Source organism: Cyanistes caeruleus, chromosome Z (genome assembly GCF_971803275.1).
Source record: "Cyanistes caeruleus chromosome Z, bCyaCae1.hap1.1, whole genome shotgun sequence".
Taxonomy (NCBI): Eukaryota; Metazoa; Chordata; class Aves; order Passeriformes; family Paridae; genus Cyanistes; species Cyanistes caeruleus.
Window position 1 is genome coordinate 31,722,667 of NC_141732.1, and position 17,509 is coordinate 31,740,175.

At 37.4% G+C, this 17,509-nt stretch overlaps 1 protein-coding gene and 1 long non-coding RNA gene across 4 annotated transcripts in view; one reads left to right on the top strand and one right to left on the bottom strand.

The window, feature by feature from the left end:
• Positions 1-941: 941 nt before the first annotated feature.
• LINGO2 (leucine rich repeat and Ig domain containing 2) overlaps positions 942-17,509 on the bottom strand; it is a 487,296-nt gene continuing 470,728 nt past the window's right edge. For 2 of the 3 annotated variants that reach the window (XM_086869686.1, XM_086869687.1), the window contains one exon: positions 942-3,775. In XM_086869686.1, the coding sequence (XP_086725812.1) occupies positions 1,919-3,739 (1,821 nt within the window). In that variant the 5' untranslated portion in view covers positions 3,740-3,775 and the 3' untranslated portion in view covers positions 942-1,918. The remainder of the gene's footprint in view (positions 3,776-17,509) is intronic. The other variant, XM_086869688.1, reaches the window with a different exon arrangement.
• LOC111941200 (uncharacterized) lies at positions 10,550-17,072 on the top strand. The gene is made up of 4 exons (XR_015281136.1): positions 10,550-10,961; positions 12,207-12,362; positions 14,882-15,292; positions 16,336-17,072. It is a non-coding gene; the product is annotated as an uncharacterized LOC111941200 (long non-coding RNA).

Below are 17,509 nucleotides of genomic sequence, written 5' to 3' on the forward strand. Positions count from 1 at the left end.
CATGGGTACATCTGAGGAGCACAGCTGGATTTTACAAATTTTGGCACATTTCCCTTGATAGAAGTGGGAGATTTTTTATCCTGCTTTTTAAATCTCTGCGGATATTAATTTTAGAAGCACCTGCATCCTATTATAGGTCAGCCTAACTTTGGTTTGAAAACACCGAAATCTAATACTAAGATTGAACACAGGCTCATAAATCACATTAATCTGAATGTTCTGTCTTATAATATTTTCATATTTATCTTGGTTAAACATATATATATATAGTCATTGTCATCCTTACTCCAGGTTATGCCAATCATTTAGAAATGTTATTTGCTATCAACCATGTATGACAAACCTATGGCTCATAACTGGTGGAAAACTTGAGAGATGGCTGAACAACTTTGCATCTTGCAATTGCTGAGGATGTGAAAATAAAAATCATGGTATTAATGATGAAGAATAAAATTTAACTTTTTAGTCTTTTGAGGATTTCTTTGGAAACATAAAACGAACAAAGAAAAGGTTACTTGTACTGAACTAATATTCCACTTCTGTCTTCTCTCCATTAAAAAAGATTCCTAAAATCTGAAAAAACTCTCCCCTCTTGTTCTAAGATACTGCCCCTGAAAGAAACATAACCACATTGTTATTAAAACGGCATCAAGAATAGCTAAGTAATTTGTTCTTGGAAATTAGCTTTGCGTCTTTGTGTTATCTACAAATATACAAGATGAGAATGACAGTGGCTAGAGGTTCATTATATCTGGCAGTATGTTAGCCTTTTTGAGGCTACCATGTTTTCAACATTATTTTAGTATTATAAATCCCCATATTATGCATGAACAACTGTAGTTTACTTGGCATTGGAGAAGAGTTCATTCCTAGTAACAGAGTGTTTGTATGTTTAAATTAACCTGTATAAAGAGTAAGATGACCATATTTCCCAAGGAGTCTGCAGAATGTCTTATGCTCTTTATTTGGCCCAGCACACATTAATATTTTAACAATAGCTTTGAAATTAAAATCAAGAAACTGATTCTCTCTCTTCAAGGTAGAACTCAACTCCTCCATGCCAGCATTAACTAGTGGGTTGCCTTCCCTGTGTGAGAATCAGGGCTGTATTACAGTAAACTGGTCCAGTGTGATATCACAGATATAAAAAATATTCCATTCTGTATCAAAACTAGGCACATGCCTTATATTTATATGAAGAGTAGACCGACAGAGTTGAGTGGTTTTGCTCTCAACTATTCAGCTCTGGCCTTCTACGTGAGGAGAAAAATATCTTATATTATTTCTAATTGGTAACTACAAGGATCTAATTTAGGTTGGATGGTAGTTAAAAGATGGGTGACATCACACTTGGGTCAGTATTGGTGGATATCTAAAAGCACAACCTCTCATTTGTATTGCTTCAAAATGTACACAGTATAGATGTAGATTAAAAAAAAAAAAAAAGCTACCAATTTTTTTGTTGTTTTGAACCAGCTAGAAGGGAGATGCAAAATTTTACCAAATGAGATATATGGATACAAATTTCACTGTAGAGTGTGGTTTAGACAAATGTGTCTTTTTCTTTAAGTATGTAAATCCTACACTGTAGGTTTTTTTCTTTTTCCTTTTGTAGCAGTAGAAAATGTTGAACAATTGTCCATGAGCATGAGCCAGTGGTTCATTGCTGATATCCCCAGAATGCCAATATTTGCAATGCAAACAGTTAGTACAATTTCCCAGTTCTATGAAAGGCCCTGACACATCTGCCTCAAGGTCTGGAGGCTCTGTTGTATAACCACAAATAGTCTTTCTATTTTCATATAACCTTTTGATACACTGACAGCTGCATTAAGCTGCTTCTGCCTAGCAATTCCACATGCCAGGCTGTTTTAATTGGTTTTAATGCCACAGAAAAAGCACTGCTAGCAGAATACCATCAAATCATTTTCATATTGAACCTTCGTGGTCCAGAAACCTCCCCTTCAACCACAGCACCATTGTTTTTGCGAGGGACATATTCAAGGTCAATGCTGGTTTTGTGTTTGCCTTTCCCTCGGCTCCACACAAAAAGAAGAAGGAAACAAAATAAAACCACTCCAAGGAATGTGAAACAGCCCATAGCTGTGGACACCAATATTGTCTTAAGGTCCAGAGAGTAGCTGTTTGCATTAGTTCCATTAGAACTTGTGTCGTTGGAGTCTGTCATATACATAGGGGTCCTGTTGGCATAAAGGAAACGGTCTGAAGTAAACCCCTTTACTGTAAGGGAGGCTGAGTAGGTGTCATTTCCGGCTGCATTACTTGCAATACAGACATAGATCCCAGTGTCCTGGTCTTGAGCAAATCTGATCTCCAGAGTGCCATCCCCCAGCACAGTGGCTCTACCATTTGATTTAGTTGTGATCAGCCTCCGGCGTGGGGTAACCCAGGAGATGGTAGGCTGTGGGTCCCCGTCAGCATTGCACATCAGCTGCACGGTCTGTCCTTCCTCCACTACCAGGTACTGCAACTTCTTGTCTTGTATCTTGGGCTTCTTACAGGTGAAGTAAAAGGAGAGTGCTGTGCTATGAAAGTCTCTGAATGACCTCTCTCTGACACTGTCAGGGCCAGCACACATTGGTGGCTCACCGCCAAATTGCAAGGTGGGCTGCCGCTGCAAAATCCAAAGAAGGCGGCAGTCGCAGGCCAGCGGGTTGTTGTTAATGCAGAGGACCTCAAGGCTTTTGGAGGAATGGAATACATTCTCTTCTAGGGTTTCTAACAGGTTTTGGGACACGTTAAGCACGCGTAAGAATCGGAGCCCTTGGAAAGCATGTGGTTCAATGGTGCGCAGCTGTGCCCCCACAAGGTGGAGCTCCTGCAGGCGCACTAAGTCTGACAGCATGCCTGCCTCGATGGTGCTGATAGGGTTGTAAGAGAGGTTGAGATGTGTCAGGTAAACCAGATGCTTAAAAGCAGAGTAAGGTACTGCAGACAGGTTGGTGTTTGTGATGGAGAGAGAAGTCAGGTTGAGACCGTACAAGCTGTTGGCAGGCAGCATGTCCAGGAGGGGCCAGGCCTCTATCTGCAGGTCCTTCAGGCGAAACAGTCTTTTAAAGGCGTATGCCGGCAAAGCATTAATATTGAGCTGTTTCAAATGCAGACTGATGAGGTTGTGGAGGTGAGAAAGAGCTTCTGTTGGTACGGCTGTGAGGTTGCATCTCTCCAGGGTGAGCTGCTCCAGGCTAAGCAGCCCACTGAAGGCCCTGTGTGATATGTACACCAAATCATTGTCCCCAACCTCCAGGGATTTTAGGTTATGCAGATCTTGAAACATGTAGTCCAGCAAAATGACAATCTTGTTTTCACTTATATCAAGCTTTGTTAAGTTTGACAACCCAGTGAACACCCCAAGGGGGACCAGCTTCAGACGGTTTCCTTTCAGCCTCAAGGAGCGCAAGTTGAAGAGATTGTTAAAAGCTCCAGGCTCAACATTAGAGACAATATTGTCGCTGAGGTCAATCTCCTCCAGCAACGGGTAAGATGTGAATTCCTCAGGGTTAACGCTTTTCAGTCGGTTCTTGCTGAGGTCCAAGATTTTTGTCTCGATGGGAATGCCTTCTGGAATGGACATCAGACGTCTCCGGTGACAGCTGACAGACTTGTTCTGCGCTGAGCATTCACAGCGGGCTGGGCAGCCCACAGTGGGGCTTGTGAAGACAAGCAGCACAGCCAGACCCAGGAACAGCTGCCAGCATGATAGAGCTGTGTGACGCATGACTCCACTGATCTGGGCTAACCCTCCGTCAAAGGCCTGTGGGGTGAGGATGGGAAAGGGGAGAAGTTAAGTCTGCAGAAAAAGAGCACTACCATTGCAAAGCAAATGCATGTGTTTTCATCTTGAACAAATCAATAAAACCTATTGTGAATGGCAAGACCTACATCAAAGCAGATTTTACTTCAGTATCACAGAGCTAGTCAGAGGATTTGTTTATCCAGCATTTTCCTTCAGGAGAAGACAAAACAGCTTTTCTTACTGCAAACAGTAAAAGACTTTTCAGTCTTTTCTCATTCTCAGTAGGTTTCCTCAAGACAGTGCTATAATTGACCCAGAGATAAATAGCATACACTATGCAAAAAGACTAATAGCATTTGTGGTAATTTTACAGCGTTGGATTTCTGTGAGGTGATATGAAACTAAGCTTTTGCTTCCCATTAGTGCTTTAAGGCAAACCTTAATCATGTATTATAATCAAGAAAAGGAGCTCCTAGACAATGAAAAGACTCCTTTTAACATTTATTGCATATGTTACAGCTATAAAGAGATGAAGCTTGTTCACTCATACTCATACACAATGGCTCAGATGAGGAAGGAAGAACTGGTGCATCTCTGCTTAGAATTTGTAATAGGTCAAATCGATTCTTTGCTTTTACTGCACAGAGATATTTTGTATGACTCTTTAGAACCCTGATCTGAGAAGGGTTTATAGAACACATCTTTTTACTTCCAAGACATATAAACTAGTTTTATGAAGACAAAAAACAAGGTAAGATGAGCTGTCTGTGTTTAAGCAGCACTGTGTCCAAGGAAGTACCACAGATTTAATGAAAATCACAGTTTGTAAAGGATTTATTCATTCTTGTGTTCTGGTTAAAACTGAGGATAGAAGAAGACAAGATAACCTCTACTGAATTAGCTACTCTTCTCCAAATGATGTTCTTTTCAGGTTCAGTCACCAAAGGCAAGAGACTTGCTAAGTCTACTTAGAAACTACTAAATGAAGACAAACAATTACCCGTTTCAAAGAAAAAGAAGAAAAGGATATAGGCGTTTGTCAAAGAAAGGTGTTTGAGATGTTCAGGGTAAAGCAAACTGCAAGCACCTTGGAAGCACCTTAGCTCCATATAAAGCTAATCCATAGAAGCGCCTTAACTCCTGTAGTAGAGACAACTTGATGAGGCTAAGGTGTAGTGCTGGGTTTCAGACTTCATAACATTAATAAACTTTATAATGGGCCCAGGTCTTGTGATGCCTCTTCTGGATTTTTAATTTATTTAATTAATTTATTTAATTTTATTTAATAAATTTATTTATTTTAAATTAATTAACTTAATTTGGCCTTCAAATTGTGAAAATACATACATAACTCCCACTAGCAACTACCTCTCAGGTCTGCACAGATGACTATGGCCCATCTGGTCCTATCCACAATTACAAAATTTCTCAATAGCCAAGAATCCATCACCTTATCTGTGTCTTTGGGCTTTGAGGATCATCTGGCTACTGCATAAGACATTTTCAAATTACATTTGAGTAAAATTTTTTTTTGTCTATGTGTTGTCACATAGATTGTAACATAAAACAAATCCTCTCATACACAGAGGATAAATACATTTAAACAAATGTGGTATAACTAAATTGATGAGGCAATCAGACAGCTATTTGAACAAATAAGCTGTTTGAAGCACATAAAAATAATACTGAGTAAATCACAGAAAAAGGAAAGTCCCACCAGTAACTCTGCTACAGAAACACTGAACTTTGCTGGTACACAACTTAGAATGTGATAACTCACCAAATCAATCTGCCTGACAGAGAAGAGTTACACTTCCAGACTGTGGAATATCAGAACAGTGGAGATTCAAGATGCAAGAGAAAAGCAGATATTTGGATCTATTGATTTTATTGGATCTTAAAAAATTCTGAACTGAAAGTAGGAGGTTTGGATTGTAAGCTTTAGAACAATTGTAACTGGACTATGAAATAAAAAGCCGTTCTGCTCTGACTGTTAAAAACTAAACTGAGTGAAAAAGCATTTATCTTGGAGCTCTGCATAAACTGTGTTCTTTGACTGACCATACATGAATGATGCACATTGATTCACAACTCTCTGGAAGAATTTCACTCTTGACTGATGTAGTTTTATATTCCCATTTTTACACTTCTATGCAGAGACTATTGATGTGAGGCATATTGCACGCTGATTTTGACATATAGACTGGAGACTGTATGAAAATTATTCTGTATGGTATTACCTATAAAAGCACATTTCTAGTTTGTTCTAGAAGGACAACATACTGAGATTTAGTTTCTCCCTTGAATTGTAGTCTGGCAAATAACTATTGCTACTTATCTCCAGCTGTGACAAAGGTTTTCAGAGGTAAACTGCACTTTATTAGGCACTAACTTAAAACTGGAAAACAATAGAGGACTCTGAGTTAGGTGTTTGCAATAAATTTAGATCAGAGAGGTTTCTGGGTGCTCTGATCATTACTTTCAGAGCTCAGTCTTTCATACTGATACTTCTACCATACACAGATTTCATTTCCTACAGTATACATCTAATAATGTATGAAGCATAAAGTAAACAGATTCAGCAGAAGATGGGCACTCCTGGAGTGCTAGGTTTAGATAGTAAAAATATGAAATGCTTTTTGCAGCTATCCAATCCACCTGGTAACTGAAACTTCTAAGGAGTACAAAGTAGAAGGTAGACAGTTTAAAAGATGATAAAACGCTTTTTTGACTGTGGCTGGAATATAGAAAAAGCAATTCAAACATTAAGTGTAGTCTTCTGCAAAGGTATGTGCACCGATAATGAGACAGATATATATTTATCTGTAAAGGGTGCATGTGTGTGTACGCACTTGCAAGGAAGCAAGATTCAGGACTGAAATATAACCTGAGTAAATGAGTAAATACATTTCAGTAAGGACAAATAATAAATTATATTAAATATCAAGTCAGAAAAACAAAGATTACATAGATCAAAAAGTGTGGGTTAGAGGAAAGCATAAATTAAATTTATTATTAAAATTTACATCTAGACAGATGATGCTACCATTCTTTCTGCTAACCAAATCTGACTGCATCCTTGGCTTTGAACTGCTTTATGGAAAAATTACTTCATCTTCATTATGGAAAAAATGTAACCTTATCTCCAGCTAGGGTTAAAAGGTCTAGCAAGTGAAACATGTGTGGGACAAGGTGAATTTTGGGAGAAGCCTAGAGTGAATTTTGGCGATCTATTGCATATGGTACATTTGAATTTAATGAATGTAAAGTTGTATTTTCAGGACATGTCCAGTAACATCACTAGCTAGGCCTACCTTGTGCCTTCAGTCTAAGACCATTTTGAAAGGATACAGTTTCATCTGTAAAGTACATTCCATGTCAGTGTAATCACAATTATTTATTACTATGTATCTATTAATCAAACATGCTACTTTAAAAAGAGAGAAATAATGCCATTAAAAGATATTCTTCACTGCAAGACTATTTCTTGCAGTGAAAAATTATTTTTTGCATTTCTTTAGACTTGTGGGATTTTAATTAATTGGCAACTTCACTAGCACAGTGATGAACTGTCAGTGTCTGTATTCAACATAATGCATATCATTCCTGCTTAAACAACCAGCACTACTTTATCCTTGCCAGTGCAGCTATTCCCTCTAAATGTAACATCTGCAGCTTTTTTTCTTTGTTAATTCCCTCTCTTCATTATGAGACATAAAAGAAAGTAAGGTGTATGCATGCAAGTATGTATATGTATATACACACATACACACACATAAATGTAAGTTAAAAGTATAGTCTTACTGATCTGTGATTGTACCACACCTTGCACTACACAGTACTCCTCTAAAATTATAGCTTTTTAGATGAAAATTCAAAAACCATAAATTATTATGAACTGAGAGTTTTTCTATGTTTGGATGTGAATGACAGCCTGTAAAATTGTTTTCCTGACCTTTCTGGAGTATTTTTCATGCTTTGATAGACTCTGGGAAATGACGTATATGAATGGGTTGTTTATTAAAAAATAAAAATAAACTAATTACCTTTTTTTTTTGTCTTTCTCTGGCTTTGTTCTTTTAGTCCAAAGTCAAGAGTCAAGTTGCTGTTGGCTGGTACTTTTTTTCAAAAGAGGACCTTATTCAAAGTTCAGCTATGCAATTATGAGAGCTCATTAAAGTTATTAGTTAATAGTTTTGTGTGATCTCACCCAAACAGCCATCTCTACTCTGAAATGCAAATCAGTTTGTACAGAGTTCTGCAGCTTGGAATCATCCCACAAGTGCTTTACAAGAATGTGCTGTGCCCTGTAGCTTTGAAACTGAAAAACTATAATTAAAAAAACAAACAAAAAAAACCCCTCCAACCTAATGTTCTCCTAGAATTTAGAGCAACTCTTAATATCATTTACAGGAATGTGCCAAATCATATATGCGTAACATATTTTTTCACTTCTCCATCTCCCTCCAGACTAATGTTGAAGCCTTTAGAGCTGAAAGCTAGAGTGCACTTGACCATGGTCCTTTCCCATGTCCCATCTGATGTTCCAGTATTGTGTGGGACATATCTTTAGACAGAAAATGTGAGAGTCACAAAATCTGTTTCTGTCATTAGCTGCATTAGCATCACTTGATGATCTGACTTGGTAGTTTTGATCTCACCTCTCCCATCCCTTTTCTCAGTCTTTCAGATGAAAAAAAACCCAGTGGATTATATCAGAGATGACAGTTTTGCCTGATGGTCACTTAACTTACATTCTAAAAATCCCTTTTCAAAAATATACAGTATTCAATAAATGTTCTAGGATTAAACCTTGCATGACAAGACACATTTGTACTGATTATTCACTTAAATGCTACCAGGGAATCCTGACAACCAGGTAAACTATCTGTTTTAAAAATGTGTGCTGGCTGGACACTGGGTACCCACTGACTTTGTTCTATCACTGACCTCCTGAACTGGACAGGGTAGAAAAAAAATAAAAAAAGGTTCATGTGTCAAGATAAAGCAGGGGAAGAACATTCAACTGGCTATCATTGCAAGCAAAACAGTCTTAGCCAAGGGAAATTAGTTTAATTTATTAGCAATTAAATCAGAGTAAGATAGTGAGAAAAAAAACCAAACTGAAAATCTCTTGCCCCAACTTCTCCCTTTTTCCTAGGCTCGACTTCGCTCTGCACGTTTTCTCCCTTTCCTGTATGGCAGTGCAATGTTTTGGGAAATGGGAGCTGTGGTCAGTTCATCTCATTGCATCTGTCACTGCCCATACTCTTCCTCTGCTCCAGTATGAGGTCTTTTCCACACAAGACAGTTCTTGATGAATTTCTCCAATACAGGTCCCTCCCATGGGCTGCAGTTCTTCATGAACTGCTCCAATGTGGATCCCTTTCATGGTGTGTAGTCCTTCAAGATGGATATTTTTTGACTGTGGTTAGGGATAGTAAATTGTTCTGTCTGTATAAGATTTCTCCTCTGGATCCTGAATTTTAGCATTGCTGTATTTTAAAGCAGGGAGCAGATACTAAGGAGTATAAATGTTTTTGTCTTTGCATGGCTGTCATCATCTGTCACACTTCAGCAAGCAGAAAGCCAAAACCATTCAAATCTTTGCAATAAAACACCTTCTCTTGTGTGCTGAGCAGAGAAATACTGAATGTGCGCATCTTAAACTATGGAACTTCTGTGGTGCATAGTTTTTCTCAGCCTTTTCTCATTTTTTTTTTCAGTGTGATTTGGGAGGTTTTATATTCACAGCTTTATCTCACACGTACCTATCACAGTTATGTTGGAAGAGAAGCTGGTCAGGCTTTCTTGAACTCTCCTTTGGACCAGACCAGGTAAGGACAGGAAGGATAAGTAACCTTTGCTGGTGGACTGCACCCAAGGCAGCAATGGTGGGAAGAGTTTCCCAGGAGATGAAGAGAAGATAAGAAACAAACGGAGATGGTTTTAGGGACAGCCAAATGACACATGAAAATATAAGACATTTAGAAATGTTTTTACACTGGGACACAATGTCACTAGGAGAATAAATGAAATATCGACTGTGGCATTTTTCTGACTAGACTGTGAAATTTAGACATTCCCATCATATGTTCTTTCGATATAAGAGCCAGTTTGTAAAAGCAAAAAAAATCATGTAAGCTTAGTGTATTTTTCCCAAATTCTATCACAGTCTAAGTCAAGACTAAATCATCTAAAAAGGATGATTTTTCTTTAAATCAGAGTATCTCAGAAACTGTTCAAAGTAACCTAGGTGTTCTATCTTCCCTGTCTCTTTGATCAAGCCTTTATGCTTATGCAGAGATTTTGCTCTCCCTTCATTTATGGATCTCTTAAATATTTCAGCATTTATATAAACTACAAAACATTAAGTCGTAATTATATAAAAAATATTAGGAGTAATAAATAGATTTAAGGATCCTTGAATAACAGCAGCAGCAGCAACAACCACTAGTCTGACAACTCATTGAACTGGAAGCAAAGTTTTGATTCAATTATTCTGCAGTCCTAGGATGTCATGGGGTGACTTTACATTTAAGATATCTTCGGGAGCTGGGAGGAAGTTGAAGCTGCAAGAGGCTGATGGGAGTCTTTCCTCCTGACCAATTATCAGTCATTTCTGAGAATTGGTGGAGGTTTTAACCATTGAGAAGTGAGATCAACTTGTGAACACCACCTCAAGATGTAAAGCCAGAGTTCTCTTGTTCTCTGTTTCTGGCTGTGAAAGGTAACAGAGCTCCAGGCCTCCCGTTCCCTGCCCAGGCCATGCGGCCGGGCGGGGGCTGGGCTGGGCCCAGCGGCTCCCAGCCGGGAGATGGGGCCTGTGGGGCTTGCCCCGAGCTCTGGCCGGGCCAGGCCGGTCCCTGGCTCGGCTGCAGTTTTTGCTGTGACTGAATTCACCAGAGACTGCCGAGTAAAGAAAGGAAAAAATAGCTCTTGACCTGTGGCGGGCTGAGACAGTGACCACACTCTGCAGAGCAGCCATGAGGAATCTTCCATCGCAGACAGCTCCAGCTGCTGCTCCAGCAGAGATCACAAAACCAGCTACAAAGCCTGGGCAAGATTTTAACCCTTTCATTACTCAGATGAGACTTGCAGATTAATCCTTTTATCCAGAGAGAGAAAAAGAGAGTAATCAACATGTAAAGAAACTTTATAAACTATCAGAGACAGGAAAGAAAAGAATTAGGCTTCAGAAAAGGTAGAGAGTAAGGAGATGCTTTAATTAAGCTGAAATACTTTTCTGTTAAAGCTATGGAGATGGACAATAGTGTACTGAAAAAACTCCTTTAATTCATGACAGAGTATATTGGGGGGGGGAGGAATGGAGTGTTCAAAGTTTGGATTTTGAGCAAAAGGTGGAATAATTGTGATACAGTGAGGTGCTGGAACAGAGTGAGAAGTAATAGTTGAACATTTGAGGCCTTGAGAGGCAAAGAGAAAGACTTCTGTTTCCAGGAAAGCTCACAGAGACAGATGAAGAGAACTTTTACCTTTGAATAACATCCTTAAAAATGACATCCCTAGACTCATTGACCCATATACACCTCAGAGTGATGTGAAATGGGAGGAGAAAATCTGATGGCAGATTTTTCCGGGCAGCTGGCATCAGAGAAATAGAAAGCTGTAACAGAAATAGTTTTCTTGTGAGAAACTCCATAGATTAGCAGCAGACTTCTGTTTCTCTACAAAGACTGATGAAAAGACTCTAGCAGGACTGTTTTAAACACCAAAGTTCCAAAGTTTTTTGTCTCTATGTTGTCATGTAAACAAGGGAATAGTTGGGTAGTGGGAGAAAAAGGGGTTTCCTGGAAGTTTTATTCTGGTGTTCTTAGTGTTGTAATTTTGTTAATAAACTTTATTTATTCCTTTTAAGTTTTAAGCCTGTTTTGCTCTTGTTCTAATCCATATCTCACAGCAAGAAATAAGTAAGTTTTCTAGTAATTTTTTACTTACTGCTTTAAAGCCATGACATAGGATCATTCTCTTCTACTAAGTCATCAGTAAAAGCTTCATGGGCTAACATCAACTCAGGAATTACAGTCAAGTTGCATTTGTTTTCAGAAGAAAAGATTGAGACCCAGTTCTTTAAAAAAATTGTAATACAGAAATAGGAAACAAAAGCAAAGACAATGTGAGCAACATTTTTATTAGCTTATCCAGTAGAATTATTTAAAGATTCTTTCAAATATTTGTAGCAGATGTTTTAAAACTAAATGAGTGGGTATAGTTTTTACCCCAAATACTTATAATTTTGTTTGAATCAAAGTGAAAAATGCATGTGTGCCAAAACACAAAAGGTAAGAAAATCACAGTGTAGAAATTATCTGTACAAGTCTTTGATGTCCAGATTCTCCAAATTAAGCAAAGAATTGAAGCCATCATACACCTGTTTTTAAACCAATGTTTCTAAGATTAATTTACCAATTTCTTTCATTTTTCACAGAGAAAGTGAACCTCAGGAAGAAATCTGAAGGAAGAAATAATAAATCTAAAGGATTGTGTCACAGGAGACGTTTCATGCATAAGTAACAGGAAAAGAAAGTGGAAATGTTTGCAAGAATTATGAACACTTCCACTGACATTTCCACTGACCTTGTTGGTAAGTTGGAGGGAAAGAGATTTATGAAAAGCTGATGTGAACAATTATGTGAAGGGCTATATAAGATGCTTGGATGTAAAATAAAATTCTGACTTTTTTGGTTTAGGTTAATGATATAAATCAACCATTCAGGGAAGATAGCAGTACTATCATACTCACATAATTAACTACCTTTTAAAAATTAAAAATATTTGCATAGAAACAATTTCTGAAAAAGAATTCTTAGTTGAATAAGTTAAAGAATTACTGTGAATAAAAGATCTTTCCTACCATTTATTCCTTCTGAATGCAAAAGTAGATTTTTGAAAGGCGGTTACAGAAAATTTCTTTTGCAAAGTTCACTTAGCTCTATTAAATTGTATTCCTATTTTACTGGTAAAAAGTGATGTCACTAAGAGATAATTATTCAGTGGCAAGGACCAGAACAACATAATTACCATTACAATAGATGTGTTGATATGATAATGCAATAAGAGAGAAAAAGAACTTATACCTCTGAGAAAAGTACAGCTCCTAAGTTTGTACAACATTTTGTTAGGGCTGCTTAGCATTGGAAGACCATCCATGTGTTGTAGCTAAACTCCATCGCTAGACCTGATGTAAGGTATCTGTGAATGGTAGCCCCCCTGAGTGATGTGTGACTTCAAAAACAATGCATGAGCCCACATTTTTATAAAGTTGATTTGTCTTAAGGGTTACAAAGCAAAATTCCATTACGCTATTTCATTGATGATACTTGCAAGATTTGAATGTTCCAAATACTGAGAACAACTTACCATAGGGGAAGAAAGGTGAAGTTATTGAAGTACTGGGGGGGAAATCATATGACAACAAAGAGCTAAAGTTGTTAATCTAGGAGAACGCAGCAGGCTAAAAATTTTTAGATTGTGGAAAATATTAAAAATCTCTTTCAAGCTAGGATTCATTACTTCAAAGTAGACCTTAAATTTCACAGTGTGTCTAGGCAGGTGAATCTTAAAATTCTTTGCTACCATGAATAGGACACCTGGTGGGTGAATATGAAAGTGTTAAATACTATACCTGCTTTTCATATCTGCTGTAGCTAATGAAGTCTGAATAAATTAATTGAAAGCTAAAACAGTATGAAGGCTAACTGCCTTGATTAAAGGTTAGGAAGCTTTTTTCAACAACAACTCTACATTAGAAGTTTATCTTCCTCTTGACAGAAACAGTCTTTCCTCTCAAACTGCCTGGGCATAACAAAACAGATGACACCACTGTGGCTTGCACAGTACTTCTTATGTAGAAAAACAGGGATGTAATTTCCTCTGAAGTTTTAATTCTAAAATCCAGCTACTTCTCATCTTTAATGAGTGAAGATATTGGTGATGGAAAGCTGCTGAATGGAAAAAAAGGAAGCTGCTTTTTAAATCTGGATTGATAGCAGTCTTTTGAGGGCTAGGACATTCAAGCACATTGAATTTCATTTCAGTAATCCAATTAGGAAGCCACAAGCAATATGCACTATATATAAATCATTATGAGAAACATTCTTGATATATCCTGTTATAAACTGATGTTTTCCTTCAAATATGCGAACATTTAAGTCCAGAGAGCTCTGCTGTCCCAGTAGTATTCTGACTTCCACCTTTTTTAAACAGGTTCTCACTGGTAAGCTTGACTGTATGTTTTGCAAACTTCTGCCTGTTGGCATAATTTTGTTTTCGTTAGCTTTAAAACCAAAAATTCTTACTTTTTATCTTTCCCACATATGAAGGCTAGGTGACAATGACCATATTTCCTATTAAGTGAGGCAGACAGATTAATGGGCCATGAGCAGCTGAGAACTTTTTACCTAGCAGCTCTATGAACAGGACAAATGTGAAACCAAAAGTACTTCAGATGGTATGGCTCTGGTAGAGTTAATTCTGATGTTGACCACAATCCTGACATTACTGTCAACAAAAAGGGTTTCGAACTATTTAAATCTTCTGATTTTGGTCCCTGAAGGATTTTTTTGGTTTTTTTTTTATGGCAGCAACACAGAGCCTGGTGAAAAATCATGGTGTCCTGAAGCTAAAATGTACAGAGAATGTGCCCAGGAAGGATAAGAGATCAGTTAATTAGTACTACATGGGCTGTTGCTTATTCATAACAGAATTCAAAGGATCTTTAGTCAAAAGGCTCTGTATTTTATTATAACCTATTTTTGTTTAGCACATCTGAAAAGTGCTAAATGTATTATACAAGGGTTACATTAATCTGTCTTACCTAGAAGTAGATAGAGTTTAAAATTGTTTGAAAATACCTGAAAATTGAATTTAATGGGAAAGCTGAAGAAATTGAAACCAATATATTTTGTTTTATACGAAGACAAGAATCTCAGAATTATGTTAGTGTAGCGTGTATGATAGTGGGGAGACAAGACACACTTAGCAAAGTTGCAACAAATAACTTCAGTACCACTTATCAGCAAGAAAAAAAGTAAATCCTTCCTATGTTACTTTCTCACACCTTGATAAGCATGTTTGCAGCAGTTTTATTTGTATCTTTCACAGAAACCCTATCAGACAAAGCAAGGAGTATATGGGACTATCTTCACACCACCACGCTCAAGGCCTTCACAGAACAACCTTGCAGCAAGCTGCTGACCTATCTGCTGCTGCTGCTCCTTTTGACTGCAGGAGTAGTCAAAGTCTGGAAAGACAGTATAAGAGCTACAGCATTATATTTGGAACATTAAAAATAAGCAAAAGGAAATGAGTACAATTCTTAGTCTTTGCCAGAAGGTCCTCAATTCATATTATGGCTTCAAATACAGAGTGGCTATCCTAGTAGAAAATTGTGGACACCTTTTGAGGGTGGCACAAAGGAAAGAAGGGATATATGTCAGCACATTGGTCAACAGTAACTGTTCCTGTGTGAAGAAATTTCATGGTAGACCTCACTGTAGCCACATAATAGCTCAGGTAAGGAAGATACCTTTGGGAAAGCTGCATTGAACTACTGCACTTTGAATTAAAATAGAGTTGGTTATAAGATATACAGTTGAGATAATAAAATAGCAACCGGCCTTGGAAATTTCCTGTTTCCTAAAGGCATTCTTAAAACATACTTAGATTCAATACCACCATGCAGATGGATTAAGGTAATGCATTTGGAAATAAGACCTGACATGTTTGCAGGTGGACAAGACACAGCCATTAATCTTTGCTGTATTCATACCTATACTCCTAGAATGTTACTCCAGATAACTAGTGGTGTCACCATGACCTGAACTAAGTCTCTCTGTTGAGCAAAAAAAGAATAAAAAGAGCTACAATGTGGAAGACACCAAGAAGATGAAATCTGATAGTCAGATGTATTTTTTTTTCACCTGGATCAGTCATAATTAAGCCCTTTATTTGAGCCTGGCCCATTGTAGAGCTCTTAGTGTCACAGCACTGCTCTAGGTAGATTCCAAGTCATGCAGACAGAAATTTGCTAACTCTTCTATGCTAGACAGACAAATTACTCAGCACAATTGAAACCTATTCTTCTGAGAATTTACAGTCACCCAATTGCTGGAAATCTGTACCCATATTTGCTATGGTATTAGAAGCAATTTTCCAAATCCTGGCAATGGAGGCCTATTACCTGAATGCTTTTTTTTGACTTTGTATTTTTACATTTATTTAGAAAAAAAGAGACACTTTCCTAAGAAACTGCACCTCATTCAGTTTGTAGCAGATCTAACAAAAACAATTTTTGTATGAGACAGAGCCTCTGCTAATTGAATTAGTATGTATTTGTTAAACATTTTCTTTAATTTCTAGCAAAAGACAGCTAATACTTAAACAATATGCCAAATACTTTAATTTTCCTGGTTAATCAAGATAAAGGGATTAGAAAACACAGCTTTCTATATTGAATTTACTCATCTGCCCTAATGTGCTAGCACTAGTTACAAAGGTAATTGTGTATAGTTTTTAAGCTAGTAAATACTTGTTTTTTCTTTGTTTTTCATAAGAAGACAGCCTGTGTCTATGTAACCCTGCTGCTTCCTCAAGAAGCTGACATATCACATTAACAGTGGATGGTGCTGTGTCCTACAGCTGTCTTGATGTATGTGTGATGTCCAGAATCTGATGCCAGCCAGCAGACATTTGTGTTGCAAAGAGCTGGTGCAAAGCTGCAAGCACTGAGACTGCTGCACTGTCCAGTAACTATTACAAGCTCATCTATGGGCTTACAGTCTCTTGGAGGACCTGCAACAATTCTTCACAGCACTGCTGTACTTTGCTCAAGTAGTAAGGAGTAAACTTCAACTCCACACATATAATATTTGCAGGAGTTTTCTTCTTGGTTTAGACCTACAGATTTCAGCGCAAAGATGGTGATCTAAGTTATATTTTCTGCCTGACTTTACAGATGTACAGTGTAAATTTGCAAAAAACAAAAGCCTTTTTCTCTTGAAGTTAATTTAACATTTGTTGAAACCTTTTTTCCCAGTGAATTATTTTTTTTCCAGTAATTTTTTTTCCTCAAACCATTTTGTACATTGCATATTTCATTAAAACCATATCTAGAAACAGTTTCAATGAGTAACTTTCAACCGGTTCATGCATACTAGGACTCACTAGGACTCACAAAAATGCATATATGCTTAGATGTCCTTAAAGGAGAACACTATTTATATCATCTGTATTAATACTCTCCAAGACTAATGTACTTGTCCTTGTCCTAAATAAAATTAATGCTAGAATTGCTTCCTATTGCCAGCGTACTTTCAGACGGCCTAAATTAAAAAAAAAAAAAGCAAAAAACTTGAGTCTGCATGAATACATCCATAATGATGTCTCCATTTTATTCCTAATTAAAAGCTCATTAATATCAAAGACAATTGTAAGAAACCCAGATGAGACCTTATCATTTGGGATTTTAAGATTGAAGGCACTCACAATATCAACTCAAAATCATTTATTCAAAAACTCCTGTAGGTGTTCTGTGAAATAAAGTGTTATGCTACAGCAAGCAATTGATATACCTCTTTATGAAGGCTGTATGTGATTTTTCATCCTTTCATTTAGTTTTTAGCTCTGAAAAGTAACTTAGGCCACAAAGCAACTGGCAACATCAAAGAAGGGGGAACTGAAAGAGAGTAATTGATTCATTCTCAAAAGCACTGAACATTTCAGCATTACTGG